Raw genomic sequence first — 19479 nt, 5'->3', positions numbered from 1 at the left:
GCAGCACCGAACCGACAGTTTATAGTCTGATCGAGAATGGAACCCACGGTCAAAAGGATCAAAGGTGAGCATTTTACCTCTGGCCTATCCTCGCAGACTGGAATAAAACAACTAATTTAAACCATTCCTGGTAAACAGGAAGTTCTCAGTTATTGATTTGAATTTAATTAATTTAAACGTATTTATATACCGTAGGCCCACAAGATAATTTGCTCTTTAAAAATATGACTTGTCACCTCAGGCCGAATAGAACATCACTATGTACCTGTATTACATATTTTTACCTTCTCACCAATTCTTCCTGCTCCATGCCTCGACTGTCTGGCGCCACTTTGTTGTATTTGTCATTTAGGCATTCAGTCATTTATCATTGTGTCATTCTTGAATACAAAAGATTTTGTTCAACTGAAATCACACCCATTAGTCACTATATTCCCCGAATCTTCATGGGCCACGAATAGCTCGAACTTTATGCTGCATGTTATGAAAAGCTTCCATAGACGAAAGGTCTCCAAGTAGGCCTACGTGGTTGTTATTCCGAGGTCAATTATACCCTTCAATGACGTTCACTTCTCCTTTTTCCATCGACAGTCTTTTGCGAGGTGTTGAGAGACGGATCGATGGTCCGGAATGCCTGGTAGACGAACGCCCACAGTCGTCAGAAGGTCCTGCAACCTCGGAGGTCGATTCAGGACCCAGACAAGCGAGTCGGGACGATGAAGACCTTCGAATCGGTAAGTGCTCAAGAGGCAATCGCAAGGGATCTTCGTCGCAGGAGAAACCCAATTTCAGCTATAATGCGCTGATCATCATGGCGATCCGCCAGAGTCGGGACCGAAGACTCACGCTGGACGGCATCTGCGAGTCCATCTCGAGAACCTATCCGTACTACCGGACACAGCGCAGCTGGAGGAACTCCATCCGACACAACCTGAGCTTGGGTCGGTGCTTCGTCAAGGTACCTCGGCGAATGGAAGAGCCTGGCAAGGGAAGTTACTGGGCACTGCACCCCTCTTTTGAAGATGTTACCATCGGTAGGACCACCGGGAGGGTCCAACGGAGGAGTTATGGAAGACGTCGGAGCTTTGCCTTCGGACATTGCACGACGTCGCCATCGTCATCGTCCCAACAGAGGGAAGCGCTCTCCCTCGCGCAATCTTCATGCAAGAAAGTGGTCGAGCCTCGGACAATGTCGACGAGTCTGCCGAAAGAAAGGATCTGTCCGGGTGGGAGACGAGCGTCTCTTCCGTGTCTTCAAGACGTCGGTGCTCTCACCTTGCAAAGACAAACTTTCACCCGCTTCGAATGCTCGTACATTCCAGCACTGCAGACATATAGTACTTGTCTGGGTGTTCTTCAACCACAGGCCTTAAACTCTGGCCAAATGTTCTTCATGAGAATTCCATCCCTTGATCCCAATTGCTTGCCTGGTGGTCGTGCGACAGAGTAAGTGCATACCTTAACGCATACGAGACACACAAACATTTGAATGCTAAATTATACGTTAATCGTAAGTGGAAGTTCAAAATTTTTGATCCATAGCATTGTATTTGAGATTAAAATATATATATATATATATATTAATGGAGAGACTAAATATCTAAATAGACTAAATATCTAAATAATGGAGAGACTAAATAGGAGAGACTAAATATAAAATATGTATATATATATATATTAATGGAGAGACTAAATATCTAAATAGACTAAATATCTAAATAATGGAGAGACTAAATAGGAGAGACTAAATATCTAAATAAACTAAATATCTAAATAATGGAGAGACTAAATAGGAGAGACTAAATATAAAATATATATATATATTAATGGAGAGACTAAATATCTAAATAGACTAAATATCTAAATAATGGAGAGACTAAATAGGAGAGACTAAATATCTAAATAGACTAAATATCTAAATAATGGAGAGACTAAATAGGAGAGACTAAATATCTAAATAGACTAAATATCTAAATAATGGAGAGACTAAATAGGAGAGACTAAATATCTAAATAGACTAAATATCTAAATAATGGAGAGACTAAATAGGAGAGACTAAATATAAAATATATATATATATATATATTAATGGAGAGACTAAATATCGCATCAGCATGACGACATCAGTTACCAAAAGGATGACTCGTAAAATGAAACAATCATGCAAGATGTAAAATTATCATGGGTGTCTCACATACAGGTAAACGGCTAGGTTGACCCCATAACAAACATTGTATGAGAAGTGGTGATTAATGTTCATAAAAATGATACATAATCATGGATTTTAATGATGCATAATCAAAATAAATATCGCTATGTATCACAATGGAAAATCTACGATACAAGAGCCGTTCGTCTGTGTGTCGCCATTTTCTCAGAGATGGTTGAACGGATCTTCGTCAAACTTTCGGAGGTTCATCAGTGAGTGCTTGGGAGTGTTTTAGGAAAAAAGGGAAACTTTTTTTTTAAAATCACTCCATATAGTGCCAAAGCCTTTTTGATTAATGAGTTATATACAAGTACACATTCACATTGATAAATACAAAACAATTACCAGATTTGAACACAAATAATAAAACAATTCCGGAAGGGGTCGAAGTTGGTGGTAGGGTTTCTTCTTCTTCCTGATCGTCATCATACTTAACTCAGAAACGTGATCAACGGTACATTCACCAGCAGATATTCAATGAAAAGGTAAAATGATGATTTGACATTTGTAATAGATTCTGATTTGGATGTAATTGCTTTTATATTTTCCCTCATTTCAAATATGTTAATGTTTATTTTTCACTTGAGCAACGCCGGGTACTCCAGCTGTAAACGCTTTAATACCTTACTCGGGGTACAAATATAAATACAACTTTGGCTGGGGGGTAACATAGGCGATGTGGCCGCAGCCTCGTTCGGGGGTGTGGGGGACCGGGAGAGGAGCATAATTCTCTATGTAAATGTGTCTGGTGTAGCGCCACCTGGTGATGGTGGCAGAGGGTATTACAATTTCCTTTTTTACCTTGGCAACACTGAGGTTAAAGCACTTTTTGCATGGGAAAATATTTAGTCCTTTCCTTCCCCCCTCCCCCAAAACGGAGGGGCCTGCCAAAGTCACCCCACCCCACCAAAAGATGTATATGTAGTATATATTTTACCTCTCCCCTCACCTCCACATCCCCTCCCCACCCCCTTCCCCTTCCACTCCACCCACTCCCTTCCTCACCCCTCCCTCTCCGGCTTCACCCCCTCTTTCCCCCCCCCACCCCCCCCTGGCAATTCCGGGTACTCCTGCTGGTATTTAATAAACTGTAAAATTAATGTTACAGGATACATGTAGAAGAATATAAGCCAGGTGTTTGCTTTACCGGTTAGGGTGCTGGTCTGGGATCTTAGTTAGGGACCTGAGTTCAAATCCCGGTCGGCTGCTTGTGATGCAATGTTTGTGATCCACACCTGGTGGGGTTGACTCCGCATCTCATCCTTCCTAGGTCGGCAAAATGAGTACCAGTGTATGGAAATTCCACATCTGATGCGGAGCAGTGCCCCCACCCACCCCCCTCCCTTACAGATAGATTGCATGCATGTGCTTTATATCGCCAACGGATGCCAAAAGTGGCTATGGTATAAATAATAATAATAATAATAATATGAGATTATGTGATGTATAGTTACCTCCGCCACCGAAGGTGGATGGAGGTTATGTCACCCCTGTCTGTCTGTGAACAAGATATTTCACAAAGCTGTGGACAGATTCACCCGAAATTTGGTGGGGAGGCGAAGTATCTGACAAGGACGAAATGATTAGATTTTGGTGAAAATTCGGATCCGGCTAGTAGAATTTTTTATGTGATTCTTCACCATTGGGAGATAGAGTCAAAAACGATATACAACATGCATTTTAAGGCCATTTTCCCTGCTAGAGCGGGGGTTAGCCTTGCGGTCCCCATGACAATCTTCTCCATTTTGCCCTATTTTCTGCATCTCTCCTTGTTAACCCCCTTGCCCGCATTTCTTCTTCCACCATCTTTAGCCAAGTCTTTCTCGGTCTTCCCCGTCCTCTACTTCCTTCTACATTAATTTCCGTCACTCTTCTCAACCAGTCACTTTCATCCTTCCTCAACACATGACCAAACCATCTCAACCTGTTCCTCTTCACAGCATCAATCACAGGCAATATTCCCATCATCTTTCGCAATTCATCATTTGTCTTCCTCTCTCTCAACGATACTCCGCACATCCATCGAACCATTCGCATTTCCACCCTTTCCAGCCTTCGTTGCTGCTCTACGTTCATTACCCATGTCTCGCTCCCATAAATCATAACACTTCTCACACATGCAGCATACACCTTTCCCTTCAGCTTCAGCGACACTCTCCTCCTCATCAGCATGCCACTCAGTTCCCGAAACTTCTTCCATGCACATCTCACTCGAGCAACCGTTGCCGAGTCTGATCCACCTTCTCCATTCAGCATGTCTCCGAGGTAGCAAAATGTTTTCACACCTTCCAGCTTCACGCCGTCTCCAAGATCAACTCAACATTTCCTCCATCTGCAGCTCCCTCTGTGCACACCTTACATTTGAATGTAGCTGCCACACTGGTAAATGACCCTCTCAGACCACTACATTTTTGATGAACCCACTCAGTGCACATTGTACATTGAATGGAGTTCACTCCGACACCATTCCTGCACACAGCACACGGCCACTTCCCAGTTCTTTCCACCTTACCACATGCTTTACCACTTGCCATCACCTTCGTCTTTCCGATATTCACCTTCAGACCTTTTGTCTCCATACATTCCTTGCACTTGTTCATCTTTTCCTTCAGTCCATCCATACTTTCCGCAATCAACACCAGATCATCTGCATACAACAACTCCCACGGTAAACCCTCCTTTACGTTCTGAGCCAGCACCTCCATCACAGCTACAAATAGTAGTGGACTTAGTACCGACCCCTGATGCACTCCCACCTTCACCTGAAACTCACCACTGTTCCCATCCTTCGTCCTTACAGCTGTGCGCGCTCTTTGTACATTGCCATCACTACTCTGATCAACCATTCCTCCACTCCTAACTTCCTCAATGCCCATGTCAATACTTTGCGTGGAACCCTATCAAATGCTTTCTCCAGATCAAGAAACCCAAAAAAACAACTTCTTCCTCTTCTCCATGTACTTCTCCTGCAACTGCCTCACAATGAAAAGCGCATCTGTCGTTCCTCTTCCTGGTATAAATCCAAACTGCATTTCGTCGATCTTCACTTTCTTCCTTATCCTCCTCTCCAACACCCTTTCCAATACCTTCATTCCATGCTCCAATAACTTTATCGCTCGGTACGAGCCACACTCCAGAGGGTCACCTTTCCCCTTGTATAGAGGGACGAGGGTACTCAGTTCCCAATCCACTGGAATGCGGCCTTCTTTCACCAGCAGATTACAGATCTCTGTCATTCTCTTCACACCCCAACTTCCTGCTACCTTCATCATATCTCCCACAACTCCCGTCGGCCCTCCAGCTTTTCCACTCTTCATTGCTTTTATCGCTTCCTCAATTTCCTTCTCAGTTATCTTTGCTGCCGGTCCTAAAACTGGGTTACTCTCTATGTTGCCATCCCATTCATTCTCTGTATTCAACAGCATTTCCATATATCTTTTCCATCTTCCTTTAATTCCATCTGGGTCAACAACGATTTGTCCCACTTCATCCTTCAAGCAACTCACCCCCATCACATCACACCTCTCTTTCGCTATGTGTTTTGCAATCCTGAATACTGCTTTCTGACCGTCTTCCGAATCCAAGTGTTCTCCGAACATTTTCCTACATGCCTCCTGCGCCTTTGCTACCTCTTTCTTTGCAGCCTTCCTGACTGCCTTATAACTTTCATGCTCTGCTGTTTCTGCTCCCGTACCCTTCGCCTTCTGCCACTCCTTGAACTTCTTCCTCTTCTCGTCAATCCTCTTTCCAACTTCATCATCCCACCACCATGTTTCCGAGTGCCTCGGTGGTCCTTTTGTCCATCCACATACCTCACCAACGGCTCCCAACAGACTAGCTTTCATTGACATCCAACCACTTTCAAGCTCAACCACATCATCCTCTACCCTACTCAGCCTCTCTTTTAATGCCTCCCTTACTGTCACCTCTTTCAACCTCCACACCTTCATTCTCGGTTGGTACTTCACCCGCCGAGCTCTCCTCGCACCTTTCACCCTTATGTCGCAGACAACCAAGTGGTGCTGTGAAACAGCCTCCTCCCCCGGGATCACCTTTGTGTCCCGGAGGTGCCCCCTATCTCGCCTACGCACCATCAGGTAGTCAACGGTTGTCGTCGACCCACCTGACGTGTATGTAACAAGCTTATTATCCTCTTTCTGGAATTGAGTATTACAAATCAGCAAATCAGCTCCATCAGCAAACTCCAAAATCCTTTCACCTTCTCCATTTCTCACACCATATCCGTAACCCCCATGAACTCCCTCAAAACCATCCATACTCCTTCCCACATGTCCATTCAGGTCTCCTCCCACCACAACAACTTCCTCATCTTTCACGTTTTCCATCAGCTTTTCTGTCGCACACCAGAACTTGTCCTTCTCTTCATCGCTTCGACCAACCTGCGGAGCATATCCCGAGATGACGTTCACCAAGAGCTTTCCAATCATCATTTTCACAATCATCAACCTATCACTCACTCTAGTCACACTCACCACACTGTCTACAAACTCATCAGAAAACAGGACACCAACACCATTCACGCCCTCCGGGCACCCTTGCCACACAAACTTGTATTTCTGTCCCTGCCTACCCTTCACCATTCTCACACCACTTCCCTTCCATCTCGTCTCTTGCACACAACATATGTCCACTCTTCTTCTGACCAATACTTCCACCACTTCTCCTGATCTCCCTGTCATTGTCCCTACATTCCATGTCTCAAACCTCAGAAACCGATCTCCACTTCGGGCTGCGCCCTGCCCATATGTCGTTGTAATTGTCATGGTTCTCTTTTTGAGGCAATGTTTTTTTATGGCCTGATGCCCTTCCTGACGCCAACCCTCTTAGTCGTCTCTTACGACACGCAGGGATACGGTGTACCTATTCTGACCAGGGTACACACTGGGAAAAGTTTAAAACATGGAAATTCTGGGGGGGGGAGGTGGATATATATATAAAATAAATAACCACCTTTAGAGGCCATTTTTCCCCGCAAGCGGGGGTTGGCCTTTTTCGGGAACCGTGGTTGTTGTTGTTTTTTGGTCCCCTTTTTGAAGCAATGTTTTACGGCCGGATGCCCTTCCTGACGCCAACCCTTTTTGCCGCCTTTAGCGACAAACAGGGAATTACCAGTGAACTGGTACTCAATTAGCCGACCTCGGAAGGATGACAGGCTGAGTCAACCCCCCTGGCGTTAATTCAGCGATCGACCGGGATTCGAACCCAGGATCCTGGGATCCTAAGCCGGCACCCTAGCCGCTAGCCCAACACCAGGGTTGGTGGATATACCGGAGGTGGATATATAGCACAATATTTCAAAAAGTTGTTTTCGGATATGGACGATATGGACTTGGTGGACAGGTTGGGTGTGTGACAAGGACGAATAGATTGGATTCTGGTGAAGATCTGAATCTGAATTCGGATATGAGAATTTTTTTTTTTTTTTTTAATGATTCTTCACCATTGAGACAAGACAACACAACATGCATTTTAAGGCCATTTTCCCTGCTAGAGCGGGGGTTAGCACTTCACCGTTAGCCTTCATTTCAGAGCGGGACACACGACCGTCTTCACCATCGAGAGATTGGGCGAAAAGTGATATATAACACTGTGGCGGACACAACGCCAGCGGCTCATAATTCCGCGCACCAGTGGGTGACGCGAGCGACCGGACGTGGAAGCACGGCTCGGGCCACGCCCGGAGCAAAGGCGTCATGAGGCGCAGGGTTGAACTGGAATACATGCCCCGCCTTTCGGCCGACCGGCCACGCCCGAGGGCAAGGCGTGGCCTCGGGACATATACGCGGGCTCGAAAGTCGAGCCCACCTCGTGCTTATGTGTGAGCATTGAATAAAGTGTTTGGTTTTGTTCAACGCGTGGTGGCCTACCTTCTTGGCAAACGAGTTGTGTGTGCATAGCACTACACTGGTGACCCCGACTGGTTCAGCCGTAGCTGACCCCTGAACGCGCCATGGCTACCAACGCTGTCGCCGTCAAACTCCCGGAGTTCTGGGAAGCACAGGCCGACATTTGGTTTGTGCAGGCCGAGGCCCAATTCCAGCTCTGGGGCATCACAGCGGACGACACCATGTACTTTCACGTGGTCGCCGCCCTCGGGCCCGGCCCTGCCGCCCGCGTCGTGTCCTTCTTTCAGCACCCGCCGGGCGCCCACAAGTACGCGTCGCTCAAACGACTTCTCACCACGTTCGGGCTCACGGAGGCCGACCGTGCCGACCGCCTCCTTGACCTTCCCGCCCTCGGCGACATACGACCGTCCATTCGGATGGATTATATGTTGTCCCTTCTTGGAGACAAACGCCCGGATTCCCTTTTCCGAGCGCTTTTCCTCCGCCAGCTACCTGCGCAGGTGTGGCTCGCGCTGGCCGGTTCGGCCATAATGGAACCCCGCGCCCTGGCCAGAGAGGCGGACAAATTTTTCGCGGCCTGCGACACGCGGCCGACGTATAGCGCTGCCGTAGTGGATCCTGGTGCGGAGGCTTCAGCGCCCCAGGATCCCCTCGCGGCCGCTGCTATGCCCTGCCCACCACCGCCGTCACGACCGACGCGGCAGCCACCACCGGGGCAAACCTGGTGCTATTATCATGCCAGGTTCGGCCGCAAGGCCAGGGCGTGCCGCCCGCCGTGCTCTTTCGGCGGGTCGGGAACCGAGCACGCCGGCGCTCACTCGTGGCCATGAGCGTCGGCCATTCCGGCAGCCTCCTTTTCATCACAGACACCTCGTCTGGTCGTCGATTTCTGTGCGACACTGGAGCGCAGGTAAGCGTCCTCCCTGCCTCCGTGTCCGACAAGCAAGCCGCGGGCCGGGGCCCCGCCTTGCTCGCCGCCAACGGAACTCCCATCCACACATTCGGGAAGCGTTGCCTATCGCTGCGGTTCGGGGGACAGCGCTTCCATTGGTCTTTCGTCGCCGCCAGTGTGCCAATGGCCCTGCTCGGTGCAGATTTCCTTTGTGCGAATGGGCTGTTGGTGGACGTTAAGCGCAGACGCCTCGTCCAGGCCGAAACCTTCAGCTTGCTCGCTGAGCGGCTCACCGAGCGGCTTACCAAGCGGCTTGCTGAGCGGTTCCATCCCGGCGAGGTTGGTCTGTACGCTTCCGGCAGCGGACGAGTTTACCCGCCTCCTCGCCAGTTTCCCGGCACTCACGCGGCCCACCTTTTCAGCGGTGGCCGTCAAACACGGGGTGGAACACCATATTCCCACCGTCGGACCACCGGTCTACGCCCGAGTGTGCCGCCTCGACCCAACGAAGCTCGCCGTTGCGAAAGCAGATTTCGCCACGCTGGAGCGGCTGGGCATCATCCGGCGCTCCAACAGCACATGGGCCTCACCTCTGCACATTGTGCCCAAGCCCGGCGGCGGATGGCGGCCGTGCGGTGACTACCGCCGGCTCAATGACGCCACCACCCCCGACCGCTACCCGGTCCCGCACATTCAGGACTTTTCCACCCGGTTGGCGAAAACGACCATTTTTTCCAAGGTGGACCTCATCCGGGGCTACCACCAGGTCCCCGTAAAACCGGAAGACGTACCGAAAATGGCCGTTATAACACCTTTCGTCCTCTTCGAGTTCTTGCGGATGCCTTTTGGGTTGAAAGATGCGGCCCAGGCGTTCCAACGGCTCGTGGACAGCGTCTTGCGCGACACCTTTCATCTATGTCGACCTGGACGATATCCTAGTCGCGAGCGCGTCCCGGGAGGAGCACCTGCTCCACCTCCGCACGCTTTTCGAACGCCTGGGCCAGCATGGCCTAATCATCAACCCCGCAAAGTGCCGTTTCGGCGTCGCCGCCATCAACTTCTTGGGGCACCGCATCACCAGGCACGGAGCCATTCCTTTACTGGCCAAGGTGGAGGCGGTCAGGAGTTTCCCGCGCCCCCGCACGATCAAGGGGCTCCAGGAATTCCTGGGCATGGTGAATTTTTATCACCGCTTCGTGCCCAGCGTCGCCCAGCTCCTGCGCCCCCTGCACGAGGCCCTCCGGGGGAAGCCGGGCAAAGGTGATATCGCCTGGACGGAGCATATGGACGCGGCGTTTGCGGGCGCGAAGCTGGCCTTGGCCAACGCCACCATGCTGGCGCACCCGGCGCCCGATGCACCAATCGCCCTCACCACCGACCCGTCAGATGACGTGGTGGGCGTGGTGCACGAACAGTGGGTGAACGGTGCTTGGCAGCCGCTGGCGTTTTTTAGCAGGCAGCTCCGCTCGCACGAACGCCGGTACAGCACCTTCGACCGCGAGCTTCTCGGGCTCCACCTGGCGGTCCGACACTTCCGCCATCTTCTCGAGGGCCGCCCGTTCACAGCCTTCGTCGATCACAAGCCCCTTGATTTCGCGATGGCCAAGGTTGCCGAGCCGTGGTCGGCCCGGCACCAACGTCACCTCTCTGCCGTGTCCGAATACACGACGGACATCCGACACATCGCGGGTAAGGACAACCCGGTGGCGGATTGCCTTTCCCGGTCCGTCGCACACGCGGTCCACCTCGGGATCGACTATGCCCGGATGGCGGCGGACCAGACCGCCGACCCCGACGTCCAGGCCTTTCGGACCGCCGTCATGGGCCTCCGCATCACCGAGGTACCGTTCGACGTCGCGAGCACTGCCCTCTTGTGCGACGTCTCCCTCGGCCGGCCTCGCCCCATCCTGCCCGCTGGCTGGCAGCGCCCTATTTTTGACGCCATCCACGGCCTGTCCCACCCGGGCACGAAGGCCTCCCAGAAGCTTGTCGCGGCAAAGTTCGTCTGGCATGGCCTCCGGAAGAACGTCCGCGACTGGGCCAGAACGTGCCTTGCATGCCAGCGCGCGAAGGTCCACCGCCACAACCAGGCCCCGTTGGCCTGGTTTACGGTACCCGATCGTCGGTTCGACCATGTACACGTCGACTTGGTGGGACCTCTGCCCCCCTCGCGGGGTTTCACCCACCTCCTCACCATGGTGGACCGCACCACCCGGTGGCCGGAGGCCGTGCCATTGGCGGCGACGGCTGCGGCTGACGTCGCGCAAGCCTTCATCGCCACTTGGGTTGCCCGGTTCGGCGCCCCCTCGGACATCTCGTCCGACCGCGGCCCCCAGTTCACCTCGGAGCTCAGGGGAGCGGTGGCGCAAGGGCTCGGCGTCAAGCTGCACCGCACCACGGCCTACCACCCCCAAGCCAACGGCCTGTGTGAGCGCTTCCATCGCTCGATGAAGGCCGCGCTCCGGGCCAGCCTCCGCGACGGCAGCTGGGCCGACAGGCTCCCCTGGGTCCTGCTGGGCCTCAGGACGGAGCCCAAGGACGACCTGCACGCGTCCTCGGCGGAGCTTGTCTTCGGACAACCGCTGCGGGTACCAGGCGAATTTATCCCCGACTCCACGGCACCTTGGTCCGCGACGCAACAGCGCTCCACCCTTCAGGAGACCGCCAAGAGGTTCGACCCGGTGCCGACGGCACACCACGGTTGCCCGTCCTCACACGTCGCCCCGGAGCTTCGCATGGCGGAGTACGTTTTTGTCCGGCACGACGCCCACCGGGCACCGCTGCGGCCCCCGTACGACGGGCCCTTCCGCGTGCTGGAGACCGGGGGACAAGCACTTCACCGTGGACATCGGCGGTACTCCAGATCGTATCTCCTTGGACCGCCTCAAGCTGGCCCACCTCGACCTGGACCACCCCCCGCAAGCTGCTCTGCCTCCGCGTCGAGGCCGCCCCCCGGCGGGCAGACCCCCGGCACCCCTCACCCCCGCCGTCCCGCCACCCCCCAGCCCTGCACGCATCGCTAGAGGGCGTTTCGGCCGGGTCATCCGGCCTCCCCGCAAGCTCACCCTTCAGGTGCGCGGGAATTCTGGGGGGGGCGCATGTGGCGGACACAACACCAGCGGGTCATAATTCCGCGCACCAGTGGGTGACGCGAGCGACCGGACGTGGAAGCACGGCTCGGGCCACGCCCGGAGCAAAGGCGTCATGAGGCGCAGGGTTGAACTGGAATACATGCCCCGCCTTTCGGCCGACCGGCCACGCCCGAGGGCAAGGCGTGGCCTCGGGACATATACGCGGGCTCGAAAGTCGAGCCCGCCCAGTGCTTACGTGCGAGCATTGAATAAAGTGTTTGGTTTTGTTCAACGCGTGGTGGCCTACCTTCTTAGCAAACGAGTTGTGTGTGCATAGCACCACAACACGATATTTCAAAAAGTTGTGGACGAGTTATGAATAAACTTGGTGGATGAGTTGGTTAGGCAACAAGAACAAGCCGATTTGATTTTGGTTCAGATCCGAATCCAGATCCGGCCTATCAGTGGGATACAAAACAAACTGTTCAGCCTGGTGGAGGTATGCGCTCTACAGAGTACCATTCTAGTTTAAATTGTATTATATTAGAGTATGTAATAACGAGAAAGAGCAAAGCTCAAGAGGGAATTAAATTGAGTAAAAAGGGAATTAAAAAGTCATTCATACACATACTCACATTTCTTTTGGGCGTAATTAATAGATGCTCACGTTGCAATAGTATAAACCACCTTTAGAGGCCATTTTTTCCCCGCAAGTGGGGGTTGGCCTTTTTCGGGAACTGTGGTTGTTGTTGTTTTTCGGTCCCCTTTTTGAAGCAATGTTTTACGGCCGGATGCCCTTCCTGACGCCAACCCTTTTTGCCGCCTTTAACGACAAGCAGGGAATTACCAGTGAACTGGTACTCAATTTGCCGACCTCGGAAGGATGACAGGCTGAGTCAACCCCCCTGGCGTTAATTCAGCGATTGACCGGGATTCGAACCCAGGATCCTAGGATCCTAAGCCGGCACCCTAGCCGCTAGCCCAACACCAGGGCTAGCCCAATCACGTTGCAATAGTATCCACGAGTATAATAATAAAAGGCTGTGTGTGTGTGTGTTTATGTGTCTCGTCCATAACTCCAAAGCCACGAAGCCGAGTGGCCCCAAACTTTGCAAGCATGCTTCTCGACCTCCAAGGGATTGCATTAATGAAAACTGGGTTATTGGGTGTGTTTTTGAAGATGATCTACGTTAACAGGCTTAACTTTGGTCATCCTCTGTTCAGGTCGCTCTGCTTGAGGTCTTAATTCCACCATTTTGTCCGCTCAACTCAAGTGTGCCTTGCCTCAAATCAGGTCGGTTTCTTCACAATAAAGCTTCATATCTACGAATGGTATTATAGCCGATCTTCATACCTATGAATCACTGTATTCCTGTACACATCGCAGTGTTTATAAACACCAGTGTTCTTGCCTTTATTTAATTTCCGCACAGTTCGTGATGCTCTTCACCTGAACCGAATTTAAAATTTTAAACTACGGAATTGACCTTAGCAGCAGTTCTGACTATTTTTAAAAAACGTGTTAATTTGTCCAATTTGGGCATTGTGGGACACCAGGCATCTCGACAGTATCGCTGTTGTTTTCATCTCAACAGTATTTCCCCCTTCCCCTCCACCTATCCTCCACCACCCCGATCCTCTACTCCTCCCCTACTCCCTCTTCCCTCCCTCCCCTTTTCCCTCCCACTCCTCTTCCGTCCACCCTCTCCCTCCCTCCCTCCACCTCCCCTATCCACCACCTCATCCTCCCCCTCCCTTCCTCCACCCACACTCCCCCTTCCCTATCCTCCACCCACCCTCCCCGTCCCTTCTCCAACACCACCCTCCATCCCCTTCCTTATCCTCCACCCCACCCTACCCGTCCCTTCTCCTACACCACACTCCATCCCCTTCCTTATCCTCCACCCCACCCTACCCGTCCCTTCTCCTACACCACCCTCCATCCCCTTCCTTATCCTCCACCCCACCCTCCCTATCCATTCTCCTACACCACCCTCCATCCCCTTCCTCATCCTCTACCCCACCCTCCATCCCCTTCCTTATCCTCCATCCCACCCTCCCCTATGCCCTCCCCTCTCCTTTTCCCTTCTGCTCCCCTCACTCCCCCTCTCCCGCTAGCTTTCCCTCCTCTCTCTTTTCTCTCCCCTTCCCGTTCTCCCCCCTCTCTCTCTTCCCCCTACCCGTTCTCCCCCCTCTCCCGCCACCCCAGCCTTCTCCTACCCGGACCCTACCTCCCCCTCTCCCCTTCCCTCCCACTCCCCTATCCTTCAACCCTCGTAAAAACGCATCCGTTAAAAAAAATAAGAATAAAAAAAATAAACCTCAATTGATATCTAGCATTTGAAAATTGTAATTTCTATAACTGTAAACTGTGAAATAAAAATCTCAATGAAAATTTATGTAAAAACCATAAACGCACCCGTAAGACAAATAAATAAACTTGAATTAATATCGAGCTTGTCGATCGAGGTCGATGATGCTTGCCTATAATCATAAAGATTCTATTTATTCTTTTATTTATTATACTTACGTATGAAGCAAAGTTTGTTATTGCTTAGTTACACGATGTATAAATATAACCCACTAGTGTATAACCCACACCCATCCATCCATCCATATACACATACATACATACATACATACATACATACATACATACATACATACACAGTAACGTGAAAAAGTAAGTACACCCCATGTAAAGTTTTGACTTTTTCAACATATTTCAACATACAGCTATTTGATCTTCATTTCAACAATATTGACAGATAAAGGTGATACAATATAACAAATATCATGAAACATTTACATTTTGTAGTCCATTGTATAATTTAAATGAACATAAATGCAAATTTCGCATGTGGAAAAAGTAAGTACTTCAATTAAGAAAAAGTAAGTAATTAGTAGTTTATAATTGTTTGGTAGTTTAATCTCAGTGTTTGGATAATAGTATTCATGACAGTGGACACGCCATTCGAGTTGGGATACAAACTCCATGGATAATAATTGATTTGGACTCGTCTCTCTAGACCAGGGATGATGGGCCACCATCTTTGATGCAATGTGACAATAACTCTGTAAGTTGCTGGGAAGTCTTCGAAATGATGTTAATCTGTTCAATCAATGTCATCCATTTGTAAAGCTGTCACAAGGATAAACACTCTGTCTATTGAAAGAAAGCAAAAAATGTTGGTTGGGCTTGCTCGCATTCCAAATGGTTTGATTTGCTGCGTTGGCTTCTGCTTATGACGTACTCACGATCGTTCCTGTTTCAAATACATTGTATCTTTTGCTTTCTCTCCATTTCTTGCAGATAATCTGCAAATGTACCTGCTCTTCTGGGACCTTCCTTGCTTGAGAGAATTCAACCAACTTCGTTTATTTGGTTCAAGACAACTGTATATCAAATCAAATAGACATTTCGTTATAGAATGGTAATGCAGCAGAAGCTGTTCGAAGCGATGGAAAAATATACAAAGATCTGCAGGTACGGGGCATTTGTTGACGTCTGGATGCCTTAAGCTTATCTTTGGCTGAATAATTTTTGGATTGATATGTGATACGTCATGACTGAAATGTGAACTACACCACTGATGGAAAGTATACTTGCTTTTTATGCACACACGTTGCCATCATCACTGCATATTGTGAATTATGGGTGCAAGGGTAGGTGAGGGAATGTTAAAAACACTTTTCCACAGTAAATGCAGAATTATTGTTGACAAACGGTTTGTTTACCTTTGTAATCTTTGTTCCTCCATCAAAAACAAAGCTGGCCTCCAGAACCAGTTGCAGATTGGGGCTACGCTTCTGTTCCAAATCATTCCCTCGAAAAATCAGGTATACTCAGAGCCTACATGCTGACGCCCCTTCCTTCATCACATCTGTATCTTCTGGATTCCATGGAATCGAAAAACTCTCAACATTATTAGAATCTCCTTGACGAAGTAGAAGCACAAGTTCTGCTTTTTTTTTTTTTTTTGGATACAAGATCGAGGCTCGTGAAAGAGCGAACAATAATCACAAAAAAAACAAACGGACACATAAAACATACAATAAAGGGAGCAGGAGACATGATGGGGAGATAGAGGGGGAAGCTCACAAGTACAACAGGAGAGAACAGGGACATCGGGAGATCTGTGGGAGGGAGAGGGCTTGGGGGGAGGATGCATGGGAGGGGGGGGGGGGGGGGGTTTGGAGAGGTATAAAGCACATGGACACTGCTAGGACTTCCAGGAAAGAAGTCGGTATTTCGAAAAAGTGGATCTGGGGTGAATTAACTGGTGCACAGCTGTTTTAAAGACCTGGAGGGAGGAGTGAGATTCAAGAGAGTGGGGGAGTTTGTTCCAGAGGCGGGAGTAAAGAGGAATGAAGGAGAGCAGAGTTTTGATTTTGGCAGTTTCACAAGAAGAGGGTTACTGGCAGATCTTGTGCTGCCTGTGGGGATAGTTGGGGGACAGAGCACAGACAGAGCTGGGGGAGCTCGGCCGGAGAGGAGTCTGCAGAAGACAGAAAGACCACCAACCTGCCTGCGGTGAGAGTGAAAGGCCCTCACAATCAGCTTCATTGTGGGAGATTCCAATGATTCTGAAAGCTTTGGTTTCAACAGCGTGAAGTCGAGCGAGGTGTGAGGCAGGAGCACAAGCCCAGAGGGGAGAGCAGTATTTCGTTGAGCTGCGGATGAAAGCTTTGTAAGTGGTGAGGAGCTCAGGTGTGCCAAGGAAGGACTTCGCATGACGGAGGATGCCGTCGGCGACTGGCTTTGGAGGAGAGCTTGGAAATGTGCTTTTCCCAGGAAACATTGCTCTGTTGAATTGACTGTTGCTCTCATGTCTCAGTCTGGTTGCCAGCCTTTCCTCCGATGGAGCGCCCTCTGCTGTATTAGGCCTTGAACCCTCCCAAGCTCCTCCAGGACACACATTATTCAAGCACTCCCAAAGTCCATGCTTACCCCTGTTTTGTGAATCCTTTCTTCTATTTGTGGAACTGCCTTTCAGATGCCATTTAAACCTCCAGGGATTAAATTTCACAGTGCACCAGCATTTCATGTAATCCCCCATCTCCCCTCCAAAACTCCCCCATTCAATTCTCCCCCCTCACCCCATAAACTCCCCCCTTGCCCCTCCAAATCTCCCACCTCCCCTTCAAAACTCCCCCCTCCCCTTCAAAACTCCTACCTCACCCCTCCCCTTCAAAACTCCCCCTCAACCCTCCTCCCCTTCAAAACAACCCCCACACTCCTCCCTTTCCAATCTCCCCCCCCCCCCCCCCCTACTATCTTTCTCCAATTCTCCCCCCTCCCCCTCAAAGCTGACTCCTACCCACTTCCATCATATACCTCCACCTCCTCCAATCTTCTACTTTGCTCTGCCCCCCCCTCAAACAACACCTCACTGTGCCTCATCCCATCAACATCAAACCTTTTGTCCACCTAATCCTTCCCTTTGTCCTAACTCTTCTGCAATCTCTGACACACTATCAACAGCTCTCCCTACCTCCCCCTCTCACCCCTCATCTTACCCCTACCCTCCCCTGTCCTGTACCCGATGCTCCCCCACCCTCTTCCTTAACGGTATGGACCTCAAACATCCGGGCCCTTCGCTCAAACCTGATTGATCTCTCCATACATATAGGTTGATTCTGTCAAACCAGACGTAATCTGCTTAACAGAAACTTTCCTCCTTCAAGATGTCTCGGATTCCTTAATATCTCTTCCGAGTTACTCGCTCCTCCGGTATGATAGACCTGAGCCTCGTCCTGGTGGTGGGTTGCTATCTTTATCAAAAACTCTCTTCCTCACTCTCCTTGCACTGCCCTCTCTCCACCGCACTCACAGGAGTACCTCTGGCTACGGCTTCCTCTCCGCTCCCACCTTTTGTTCATATGTGTTCTGTACCGTCCTCCAAACAGTGATGACTCCATTTACATCTCCCTGTCTGACAACATGGACCAACTTCTATCCACTCGTCCCAACTCTCTCTTCCTCATATGTGGCGAATTCAACTGTCGTCATGTCAGCTGGCTGGGTATGGGTTCCTCTCACACCAGCCATGGCACCTCAGCAAAGGACTTCTGCGACTCACTGGGACTGACACAATCTGTCAATTTCCTGACCCGTATCTCAGTCAATGGAGTATCTTCGCTTCTCGACTTGGTTATGACAAACTTCTCTGCAAATGTCTGCTGCTCTTCTTCTGCTCCAATCGGTTCTTCTGATCATTTCCTTGTTAAAGTGGATATCTCTCTGGCCATTCTCAGAGAGCCTCTTCAGCGCCGACGAGTCTGGCATTTCACTCAGGCTGACTGGCACGGTCTGCAAGCAGCCATCAATAGTCTGGACTGGTCTCCCCTCTCTACTGCCTCTGACATCAACTCTTCCTGGGAATTCTTCCAAAGGAAATGGCTCTCTCTCATGCACAGACTTATCCCATCTCGTCTTCAGTTGTCTTACCCTTCCTCCAGTCCAAGGTACAATGAAGCTTGTGGTGAGGCAGTTGCCATGAAACAACTTGCCTTCACCTCATGGAAGGCTAATCCAACTGAAGTCAATCTCGGTTCCTTGCACAAAGCTCAGAACAAGTGTGTCTACCCCCAGGAGAGCCAAGAAACAATATCTCTCTACTCTCAAGACCAAACTCTCAAAGCTGTCTCCCTCCTCCAAATCCTGGTGGCATCTGGTCAAATCCGTTTCTGGTGCTTGTTCCCCTTCAATCCCCTCCCTTACCTCAAACGGCTACACAGTTGACATCACACGTGAAAAAGCCGAATGCCTCAACTCTGTGTTTGCCTCAAAATCTTGTGTCCCAAACCCGTCTCTCTCTGTACCCACCTTACCCAGTGGAACTCAGCTGCTCCTGGAATCTGTGTCCTTCTCTCCTGAAAAGGTGAAGTTTTGTCAAACTTCGACTCTGATTCTGCAACTTGACCAGAAGGCATCAGCCCACAGGTCCTAAAATCCTGCTCTGCCGCTCTATCTCACCCTCTCTCTGTTCTCTTTACCCTCTCTTTTGAATGGAATACTGCTCTCCCCTCTGGGCTGGTGCTCCTGCCTCATACCGAGCTCGGCTTCACGCTGCAGAAACCAAAACTTTCGGAATCATTGGAATCTCCCGCGATGAAGCTCACTCCGAGGGTCTTTCACTTGCTCACCGCAGGCAGGTTGGTGGTCTTTCTGTCTTCTACCGAGTCCTATCTGGCCGAGCTCCCCCTGCTCTGTCTGTGCTCTGTCCCCAAAATATTCCTGCAGGATGCACAAGATCTGCCAGCAACCCTCTTCTGGTGAAACTGCCAAAATCAAGACTCTCTGCTCACCTTCACTCTTTCATTCCCCTTTTCTCCCAGCTCTGGAACAAACTCCCTCACTCTCTTCAATCCCACTCCTCCCTCCAGGTCTTTAAAACAGCTGTTCACCACCATCTCTTATCTTCCCCCATCCAAAAC

General features: G+C 50.3%; 2 protein-coding genes across 3 annotated transcripts in view; one reads left to right on the top strand and one right to left on the bottom strand.

The window, feature by feature from the left end:
• Window positions 1-19479, bottom strand: part of NDUFAF7 (NADH:ubiquinone oxidoreductase complex assembly factor 7) — a 486324-nt gene that overhangs the window by 99340 nt on the left and 367505 nt on the right. The gene's annotated exons all lie outside the window — the stretch shown is intronic.
• LOC137438152 (uncharacterized) lies at window positions 439-15759 on the top strand. 2 transcript variants are annotated; one of them, XM_068133144.2, is made up of 3 exons: window positions 439-1446; window positions 13264-13333; window positions 15353-15759. In XM_068133144.2, the coding sequence occupies exons 1-2, from the start codon at window positions 560-562 to the stop codon at window positions 13283-13285; spliced, it is 909 nt and encodes a 302-aa protein (XP_067989245.2). In that variant the 5' UTR covers window positions 439-559; the 3' UTR covers window positions 13286-13333; window positions 15353-15759. The 2 variants fall into 2 exon arrangements, with proteins under 2 accessions (XP_067989245.2, XP_078622664.1); XM_078766538.1 differs by lacking the exon at window positions 13264-13333.

This window comes from Myxine glutinosa, chromosome 12, assembly GCF_964187855.1.
Source record: "Myxine glutinosa chromosome 12, kmMyxGlut1.1, whole genome shotgun sequence".
Classification (NCBI taxonomy): Eukaryota; Metazoa; Chordata; class Myxini; order Myxiniformes; family Myxinidae; genus Myxine; species Myxine glutinosa.
This window is presented reverse-complemented; position numbering and strand designations above follow the sequence as displayed.

Coding starts and splice junctions, on each gene's coding strand:
- LOC137438152 (XM_068133144.2), top strand. CDS start 560: ATGACGTTCACTTCTCCTTTTTCCATCGACAGTCTTTTGCGAGGTGTT. Junction 1,447..13,263: donor CCTGGTGGTCGTGCGACAGA/GTAAGTGCATAC, acceptor TCCTCTGTTCAG/GTCGCTCTGCTTGAGGTCTT.